The following is a 10,219-nucleotide window of genomic DNA, read 5'->3' as shown; positions in this document are numbered from 1 at the left end:
CCTGGACCAACCTCACTCTCATTTGGGGGAGTGGGCCTGCAGGAGGGGCCCCAAGGCTTGGGTGGGGCCTGGAGGCTGAGGCCCGGGGGGCTGGTGGGGCAGCGCTGGCCCGAGTTAGGTCCCCATGTGCCCACATCCCACAGGCCGTTCTTAGGCCCTGGGGAGCCGTCCAGGGCCCAGGAGGCTTCGTTCAAGTTGGGGGCAGTGGAGTGCAGGTCTGCATCCCTGACTCAGCTCCCCATCTTGTCCTGCTTGTGACACAAGCCCTGCACCCCTGGCCCTGGAGCCCCCAAATGTCTGGGTCCCTCTGGGTCTGGGAGAAGGGAAGAGGACGCACAGGGCCCTCCAGTTCCTGGGACGTCAATGGGTGGCTCCTGTCGGGGGGGGGTGCGTAGGGTCGTGGGTGGGGGGCTACTCTGGGGGCCGCCGCAGTGTCAGGACTGTGGGCAAGAGGGGGGCAGGGGGGATAGGGAGATGCCCCCTCCAGCTCCAGGGCTGGGCTGTCTGGGATCTTCCCTCCTGAGTGTAAACACGTATGTTTGCTGTTGGTCTCCAGACCAGTCAATAATCATTGGGAGCATTTTTCTTTTTTTTCATTCTCAAGTAACTGTAAAACCAGAAAAAACATCCTCCGTTCCTGCCACAGATTCAGTTCAGCGGCTAGGAGTGTAGGCTGTGGAGACAAAGCGGGGTCGAGGGTCCTTGGCGCCCACCCCATGGGGCTCTGTGTGGCCCAGGAGCTGCTGGTAACAGCCCCTGCCTCTGCCTGTCCACTCAGTCCTGACATCCAGGGTCACCTTCCTGGTGTGGGGCACTTGTCCATGTGCCTTCCTGCAGAGCCACCATGCTTGGGGGGCACCTTCCCTGGAGCCAGCCAAGCCCCTCCCATGCCTAGGGTCACCTTCGAAGTGACTGTTGGCCAGATGGCCCAGAGCCCTTCCCATCCTTGGTGTCCCCGAATTGGCTGGCCCGCTGCACACGTGGTGTCTTGACATGTAGACCGTGTCACAGTCTAGGTGCTCCTTGATCCAGAGAGTCTCAGCGGCCAGCGAGGGGCATCTCTAACCCGGGAGAGAGAGGCCCTCTATGAGGCTGAGCTGCCCACCAGGGGCCGAGCATCACCTCCCAAGTGACGATGAGCAGACATGAGGCCCTCCTGGTCCTGGGGACATTGGGGGCGCTTTCTGCTCTGGCTGGAAGGTCAAGTGCCCCTCCCAGCTTATGGGGAAGGTCAGAGTTCAGGCCGACCCAGCAGGATTAGGGGCTGCCCCAGAGGATGTGGACACGAGGTGTGGGGACTCTGGGGGGACACCTTCCCTTGTGGAAACAGCTCTGAGGGCCTCTCCCTGGTTCAGGTCAGCCCCAGTCGCTCTCCTTGGTTTGGGTTTGCCCCGGTCACTCTACCTGGTTCATGTGAGCCCCGGTCACGTACCTGGGGCGAGGCCTGGAAAGGTGCCCCGTGGGTACAAGGAAACGAGTAAAGCCTGATGAGTGGCCTCCGTCTATGGGGAAGCCCACCGAGCCGCGGTGCATCAATTGCCCGTAGCGTCCACGTTGTGGGCACAGTATCCTGCTGCTGGTGACCAAGGCCCCGTCTTCCTTCTCTGGAGACGGGTGAGAATGAAACATTACCTGGAAAATAACTGGGTGCTGCCAACAGAGGTGAGATCGCAGGTCAAAAGGGTCTTTGCCTGACGGAGAGCGAGTGAGTGGGATTGTGGCCAGGCCCTGTCTCCTGGAGCCTGTCCTGGGCTGATGGGAAGGGATGGGGTCATGTTCATCATCCCGCAGCACCGGGAGCAGAACCGGAGTCGGCGGATCCAGTTCTGGAAGCAGGAGCATCTGCGAGGCCCTCTCTGGGGTGGCGTCAGGACCCCGAGAGGGGTGTTTTGTGTTGATAAATGATTGCTTCCCTTGGTTACAGTGGGCGACATTTTTCCCAGAATGATGACCTCCATTGTCCCAACAACATCATGAAGCTGTATTCGTATCTACTTAGCTTGAAAAACCTTCCCGAGCCCCCTCCTGCAGTGGCATTTCCAGGCTACACGTACTCAAACTGGGGCCTTCGTGGATCTTCCACACGCCCTTGTGCTTCCTGCATTTGCAGTGTCGACTCCCAATCCTGCCACGGGAGGCGGTCAGTGGTAATTAAGAGTACAGCTTTGTCGTGCGCGCTCGCCACGCTTCCTGGGCATCGGACCTTGAACGGGTTCTTCTTCCTTAGCTCCGTTTTCTCAGCTCTGAATGCGGGATGATGGCCTCCGCCTGCCACAGCTGTTATGAGGGTTCAGGGAAGCGGGGACCATCTCCTTGCACGACTTCTGGGGACCCTCCCAGGTCCAGCTGGGATGGTAGGGAGAACCCAGCGGGCTGACCCGGGACGGGTGTGGGCTCTGTTAGCCACCCATGTGACTCCCGACTAGCCGCCTCCTGTTCCGAGCCTGTTTTCTCTTTAACGACACTAAAGCCAAGGTCACAGCAGACTCCACAGGCGCGCGGTCATGTTCCCATGTGCAACATGGAAGCTGGCAGCCAGGGAGGCGGGTTCATGCCCAAGTGACCAAGTAGCCATTGACCCTTCGGTTCAGTGTGTGGGGCCTCATCCCAGCTTTGTGCGTGAGGGACATGGTGTCCAGCCACCAGGGGCCCAAGTGGGCCCAAGTGGACCCAGGGCTGCGGGGTGGGGACGTTAGCCCAGATGGTCAAAGGCCTTTCCCCAGAAGTCTTTCCAAAGGCAGACCCTGCCCTGTGGTTGTGACCTTGCCCGGGGGTCAGGGGTCCCACCTTCCTTTCCCGGCTGGAAGGTCTCCCCGTCTCTGTCACTGGGCTACCCACGCACCCCCAGTAGTTGAGAGCAGCCACCAGGGCATCAGAACCCAGACAGGGTCGTACCCGCGTGTTTCCGCGCAGAACCAACCAGGTACTCTCAGCAGACCCACAGCTGTGCGGGGCTTCTGCGCCCCAGCTGGAAGACGATGGCACAGATGAGTGGGACACATGGAAGTCACAAGTCTGTGGCTGTGTAAGTGTACACAGGTCTGTGGTTGCACAGACCTCGCGCGGGCTGCATCCTCCCAGGGCGGCTCCCCTGTGCCGGGTGCTGCCTCCGTTCCTCTCATGAGGAGGCACAGAGAGAGGCAGAGACACAGGCAGAGGGAGAAGCAGACTCCATGCAGGGAGCCCGATGTGGGACTTGATCCCGGAACTCAGCATCCCCGTGTCCTTAACACCTGCCGTCAGGGCTCTAGGGGCCAGACTATTCTGACCACAATACTGAGACATTACGTGGGTTTTCACTCCTTCTCTGGAGTCTTCTGGGGACCGCGCTGCGGCGTGCGACATCACAACGGACCGCAGAAGCAGGGAGGTCAGCCATCAAGCCAGATGTGATGTTCTCAAACCTGCAAACCCAACCCACTCGTTGACAGAAAGCGTGACCATAAAACGTGAACGTGGTCTCTGTGCGGGAGCTCACTACGCTCCGATTCTGCGTCTGGAGTTGAAGCTGACCAGAACCAGTGCATGTGGAGAAGAAACCACACCAGTGAGTCAATCAATGAATCAATCAGTCAATCAATCATCAGTCAACGAAGCAGCCTCCCAGGCGGTCTGCGTTCCAGCTGAGCCTCCCCCTCACCTGAGCGGGCCATGCTTCTCCTGTTCCCAAGGCCCTTACCCCGTCCGCACATGACTGGGGAGCTCCCACGGGGGGACCCCTTCCCCTAGCCTGTGTTGGTCTGTCCTGAATGCTGGTGAGGCAGGGGCCCACCGACCCCACGGCGCTGCGGGGTGATCTGCCCATGCCGTGACTGGGCAGTGCTGGGAACTGGGGAGCCCGCATGAGCAGAAGCCCTGACAGAAGCCCACGGGCTGGCACAAACGCCGACACAGCAAACCAGAGGCCACACAAACCACGTGGCATGAGATGCTTGGCAAAGGTGTTGTGAAATTTTATTATTTTAGGTCCTATTGGAAAAGAAAAACCTATATACAAATATATGCACAAAAATCTCAAAAGCCCAGCAGCAGTACAGCTCTGGGACCTGGGCTCAAGAATTTATAATTTCCTATTGAAAACACACGTGATTCCCTCCCTCCCTGTTATAAAAACTAACACACAGTCCTTGTAAAAACTTGAGAAATAGGATAAAGCTTAAAAAGGAAAATAAAAACCACCTACAATCCCACCACCCGGCAACACCTATTAATGTTTTTGGGGTAGCTCTTCTGCGCTTTCACCCGACCTGGTGACCGTGTTGTGCAGGGCTCATATCCTGCTGCAGACTCAGTTGTGCGTCCTGCTTTTTTCATGGAATGCCACACGAGGACCTTGTTCCCAGGACATTAAGATCCTTCGTAGGGGATCCTGGTGCCTGCCTTTGGCCCGGGGCGTGATCCTGGGGACCCAGGATCGAGTCCCACATCGGTCTCCCAGTGCATGGAGTCTGCTTCTCCCTCTGCGTGTGTCTCTGCCTCTCTCTCTCTCTCTCTCTTTCTGTCTTTCACAAATGAATAAATTAAAAAAAAAATCTCAAAAAAAAAAAAAAAAGATCCTTCGTAAATAGGAGCAGGTGCTCACAGCCGGCCTGGTGCAGCCCTGCAGGGATGGGGCGTAGAGGGGATGGGGAGAAGCAGGTACCCCGTGTGGTAGTCAGGGGGCGGGTTCCTCCTGCAGGAGGGACTGCCAGCTCCCAGCACGCTGCCCTTATTAAGATTTTATTTATTCATGAGAGACACACAGAGAGAGGCAGAGACACAGGCAGAGGGAGAAGCAGGCTCCATGCAGGGAACCCAATGTGGGACTTGATCTCGGAATTCCAGGGTCACGCCCTGAGCCACCCAGGTGCCCCAGGGGCTGCATTTAAAAGAAGGAATTTCCCCTCTCTTGGAGGATGTGCAGGTGCATCTCCATTGCGGAGTGGAGCAGGTTGGGGTGGGCTCCCGTGGGTCACCAGGGACACCGGGCATTTGCCCCCAACCCCCCACCCCCACGACGTGTTAGGAGTCAGGATGGGGTGGGGTCCTGTGTGGCCCTGGACTCCCAGCTCTGTGCCTGCACCCTGGGACGGGTTCAAGCAGCAAAGCCCCATGACAAAGGAGAGGCCAGCCCCGGGTGGTTGGTAAAGATAGCCTTTAAAGTCCCATCGCCCGCGCCCCGGCCTGGGTTGGGGCTGGCGTCAGAGGGGAGGAACGGCAGAGACCCGCAGGAGGAAAGGGGCGGGGCGGGGCCGGGGACCGGGAGGGGGCTCCCAGAGAGCACTGGCTACATCATGGGGTACGCGATGACGAAGTAGTTGAGCTCCGCATCGATGAGCTTTCGGTACTTCCTGTGGATCTCGCGCAGCGTCCTGTCCTCGTCATTTGTCTCGTATCGGTTTGTGTAAATTCTCACCTGCGCGGGCAGAGACACGCGCACACTGCCCGGCCCTCTCGCGCTCCGCTGCGTGCAACCTGGCAGGCCCTGCCCCCGTCGCCGAGGAGGGGCGCTCCGGGTCCTCTCCCCGTGGATCTGAACCCCGGACCCAGGGACACATGCGGGGGACGTGCTGCCCCACTGCCTGCTACGCGCCTGAGCACGGGGCCCCGCGCCCTACCTTGAGAGTGCGCAGGGAGCACTGCCCTTCCTCCTGACTCTTCAGGATCCGCTCCACAAACTTGACGTCAAGAAAAGCCCAGATCTTGAAGTAGAACAGCTTTCGACAGGACAAGACCAGGAGGTGCAGCTCCTCGTCCAGCGACTCGTGGTTGTTATTGAACTCAAATGTTAGTTTCTGGAAAAGAAGATGAGGGCGGAAGGAGGAGGCGGGCAGGGGTGCAGGGGTGGCAGAGTCGCTCCACTGCAGACCTCTGGCCCCACAGAGGGCCCAACAGCGGTGGAGGTGGGGGGCACCGCAGGGAGGGGATGGGGACTCGGCAGGGAGCTCGTCCAAGTGCGAACACTTGGAGTTCAGAGGCTGCGTGCATGTCCCATGTCCCCCCTACTCCTATCCCCCTTCTCTCCCCACCCCCCACCGCCCAACTGGAGCGGGAAGGACAGTAGTGGCCCGGTGGAGCGGGGGCTGAGCTGTGAGCACGTGGCCGTTGGTACCAGGAGACATGAACTACCCCGGCCTTGGGTGCAAGTGCAGGAGGGACAGAGCGATCCTGATTTTATGGATGCGGAAGCTGCTGGGTCTCAGAAGAGCCTGCACCTGCTGGTTCCTCGGGGATTGGTCTGCTTCCCACAGGACCCCCTTCTCAGGGTGGGGTGGAGTGGGGGCGGGTGTTGCCTTCCGGCTCTGCTTCCCACAGGACCCCCTTCTCGGGGTGGGGTGGAGTGGGGGCGGGTGTTGCCTTCCGGCTCAGACCGGGTTGGGAGCCCACCAGGAGGCCTCGTGTCCACGTGTAGATGTGAGCTACTGTCATGTGCGGTGCCCCTGGGGGCCCAGGGACCCTCTAGTAGTTGGCTAGCATTTCCTAGAAGCCTCATTTGCGATCAGTGGGTGCCAGCCCCGGGTGGCAGCCGGCCCAAGTGGCCTTCCCCCACTGTGGAAGCCGGGACCTTGCGTGGTGGCTCTACCTGCAGAGTGTTCCGGAAGGTGGGCAGGAGATCTGTCAGCGTGGGCCTCATGGACCAGTCTGGGTCGCTAAAGTAGCAGCTCCTCAGACTGATGCTCCGGATGGGGATCTCCTGCAAGAGGATCCGTGCCAGGCGCTCATACTTCATGACTCGCTCGAAGAAGAAGTTGACCTTGAGGTTGGAGGCGTGCCTGGCCAGCTTGGCCCAGGACATGCCCCAGATGACCTGCCCATGGGGGTCGTGGATGTGGCACTTGATGTTCATGGTCCAGAGGGTGCCAGCATTGTTCTCACACAGGTTCTCCAGCAGCTCGTCGGAGATGCAGTTGTAGTTGAGCGTGAGGGACACCAGGCTGCGGAAGGTGGCCATGGTCTTGTTGAACTGTGGGCTGCTGTAGACAGCGAGGTGGTGGCTGAAGAAGTCTTCGATGTTGAGCTGTGACACCACGCTCTCGCTCCGCAAGTAGCTCAGTGAGGTGAGCACCACGCAGCCCTGCTCCACGGTCAGCCTGGCCCCCTTGAGGTTGAGGTAATCCAGGTGTTTGCCCACCTTCTTTAAGAAGAAGCCCAGGCTTTTGATGAAGGAGCTCCGGATACTGTTCCTCCAGACAAGGCGGTCCAGCTCCAGGTGCTGGATGGACAGGGACTTGAGCCGGTTGTTACTCTTGCCCAGACACGACAGGAGGCCCCGCATGGTGACCTGGAACTTCTTGGTCAACACAGCATTGTAGGGGTTCAGAAATTTGATCTCTAGGTGTTCCAGATAACGACCAAATTTCTTGACATACCAAAGAGCTGACTCGAATTCAGAAGCATGCACCCTGGAAGGTCTCCCGCTGAACGTGATGGTCCTATAACGCCACAGGTCCGCCGAGTACATAATCTGGTTCCACTTCCTGCAGACCAGGGCAGCTCTGGACCGGTCCCTGTCTCCCAGCCACCAGAAGACACGGCGCAGGCACACATCGGGCAGATTGGCCCAGCAGCTCTGGTCTGGGGGCTGCACCGGCGGGCTCTCTTCGTCCATCGAGGAACCGGGTGTCCAGAGCAGCTGTGTGGTAGGCAGGGCTTCCAAAAATGAGGAAAGAAAACCAATCACTCGTTTTCTGTGGGGAGTAAAGAGGAAGAGCCATTACTTGCCAAACAGAAATCAGGCCGGGCCGAGTGAACTTGCGTTCCCACCCGGTGTGCAGACATGGTCGGTCCACGATCTCTCGGGGACACACGCCAGGGGACCCAGTGATGGCCCAGCAGGAGAAGCGAGGAGGCTCAGGTGGGTCTGCAGTGCAGGGTGGCACACACCTGGGGCGGTTGGAGTCCATGGGGCAGCTCAAAAGAGGTGGCACCTGTGTGGGCTTTGCAGGGTGGGTAGGAGTTGGGAGGCAGACCAGCTTGGCCTGGGGGCTTGTGGTGGAGGGCAGAGCTGGGACCGGATGGAAGGTGTGCAAAGGCGGGAAACGAAAAGCTGTTTGGAGCTTGACCTGCAGGTGGTGGGGAGCAGGGCGGGGGGTGGGTGTGGGGTCAAGGAGCCCGAGCAATGTGATAGAGACTGTGCCCTCGGACCAGGGGATCCCCGAGACAGGCCAGGCCCCTTCCCTGGATGGGAATCACCAGCTGGCAGGGGCGCTGTGTTGCGGATGGCTGCATTTGCGTTCAAGGGTGGCCGTACACAAAGGGTCACGCCACTGGAGTCAGCCAGGGTCACAAAGGCTCAAGGTCCAGAAGCAGAAGTGAGGTGGTCAGCCAGAGGTGTCCAAAGGGAAGAGGAGGGACGACGGCCCAGAGCAGAGTTCAGGCTCCGACCTGGGGCCAGGGCAGTGTGACTTGTGGGAACGGGCGGGTCTGCAGGATGCCTTGCGGTAACTGATGACAGTGGCGGGAGTGCGGGAGGGCCCTGACCCGGTGGCTGGATGGCATGTGTGCCTGTACCGGGCTGGGGAGGCCGGGTCACGCCGGGTCGCAAGCTCCTGCTTCGGTGTTTCCCAAGAAGTCGTGCTTGCGAAGCCACGGCGCGAGTCCCACCTCCGTGTAAGCCCTGGTGCTCCTAGACCATTTTAGCCCGTGGAAGGGCACGGCTGGACGGGCTCCCGGAATTCTCTCTACACGTGGATGCGGAGGCCTGCACACAGCCTGCCACCCACGGGCCTCGGAGCCGCGGGCCGCGTTAATCTACGATCTCGGGTCTAAGATCTAAGACTATCTAAGATCACACGACTGTGCGAGAGCACCCTTCCATTCCGTTCCCTGGGCGGACGTGTGGATGTGTGGACGCATGCCCTGTGTCTGATGTGCATCTGTGGGTGTGCTTTGCCAGATGTGGGCTTGTGAACATCATCCTGTGGCTGTCTACACCCCCCACCACAGGGGTGCCCCCACTGCTCCCTTAGCTGTTCTCTTGGTGGGTGTTGGACCCCCAGGTACCCCCGACCGCTCCCACCACCACCACAGTGACCATGCATGCCCCCAGGCCAGCTCCTGTGTGGTGTGTGTGTGTGTGGGTGCTTTGGGGGCTTCACTAGCACCCTGTCCCCACCGTTCCCTCATTCCCCTCCACCCCACAGCAGTCACCAGCCCCAGCGGCTCTCCCTTCTCCAGGGCCACAAGAGGTCCCCATGGGGTGTGGCAGCAGCCTGTCCCCATCCACGGGTGCCCAGAATCACAGCCTGCTGCCTCCTGGTTCCCCGTCCCCCGTGTCTATTTCTCAGGTTAACCTTCGTCCCACCTGCATCACCTTTGACCCTGGGGACAGCCTCATTCTCCTTCTGAGCAGCACTTGCACACTTAACAAAGGAAGAGGTTGGCGTATCTTCATTTACAGAGGCTGCTCGCAGCCCTGTCAGGTCAACCCCGGCACTTAGTGGGGAGCCAGGTGCTCAGGAAAAAACTAAACCAGTTCCCGAGCTAAAGGAAGCCTTTGCTCCAGGCAGTTAGGGGTCAGAGCGTTGAGCAGGGGGCAGTGTCCCCAGGGTGGTTCCATGGGCGGTGTCCAGAGAGTGCATCTGGGCGACTGGGAAAGCCGTGGAGTCCTTGCAGGGACCGTCTCCCCTCCCCTCAAACCTCCCTGCGGGCCTGCCCGTGGGGCTCCACTGCTGGACCCCGGTATGTCAGCTGCCACGCAGGACCTTCGTTTTCTTCCAGCCCCACTTCTGCAAACCGGGGTTAAGAATGGCGTCTCTCCCCGTGCTAGGAGCTTAAATGAGCTCACGGGTGGAAGGGGTTGGAAGGGGGTGGAAGGTGCTGGAAGGGCGGGGGGGGGGAGGGGAGAGAGGCGCACAGCCGAAGCTCTCCGAGGGTTTGCTGCCCTAGCGAGCGGACGCCAGGCATTCCTGGGGCTCCCGCGGGGAGGGGTGAGCACACCCCGCTGACGACGGAGCGGAGAGTTGAGGAGGGCTCCCAGTGCGGCCCCCTAACCATGGGGAGGTGGGATTCCAACCCACTCCGGACCGGGGCGCGTGCACCTGCCCCAGCTGCCAACCCGGGAGGAAAGGGTAGGGTGCCCCGGACGGCTTCCAGGAGGAGGCGTAGGGCCGTTACCCGCTCGCCGCGCCCCGCCCGCTGTGCCCCGTTCGGGCTGCGGAGACCGCGAGCCGCTGCCTGCCCCGCCCGCGCCGCCTGCGCTCCGACGACTCCCCGACGGGCGCCCGCGCCCTGGGGGTGG

General features: G+C 60.4%; 1 protein-coding gene across 2 annotated transcripts; it reads right to left on the bottom strand.

The window, feature by feature from the left end:
* Positions 1–5,117: 5,117 nt before the first annotated feature.
* On the bottom strand, positions 5,118–10,219 carry FBXO39 (F-box protein 39). Of its 2 annotated transcripts, none has more exons than XM_072821667.1 (4): positions 10,096–10,219; positions 6,563–7,667; positions 5,598–5,774; positions 5,118–5,395 (listed from the first exon to the last, which is right to left on the bottom strand). In XM_072821667.1, exons 2-4 carry the CDS (start codon positions 7,586–7,588, stop codon positions 5,267–5,269), a joined length of 1,332 nt encoding a protein of 443 aa, XP_072677768.1. In that variant the 5' UTR covers positions 7,589–7,667; positions 10,096–10,219; the 3' UTR covers positions 5,118–5,266. The 2 variants fall into 2 exon arrangements, with proteins under 2 accessions (XP_072677768.1, XP_072677769.1); XM_072821668.1 differs by lacking the exon at positions 10,096–10,219 and adding an exon at positions 9,293–9,716.

This window comes from Canis lupus, chromosome 3 (genome assembly GCF_048164855.1).
Source record: "Canis lupus baileyi chromosome 3, mCanLup2.hap1, whole genome shotgun sequence".
NCBI lineage: Eukaryota > Metazoa > Chordata > Mammalia > Carnivora > Canidae > Canis > Canis lupus.
Note: the sequence above shows the minus strand (reverse complement) of the source record. Positions and strands in the feature narration are given on the sequence as shown.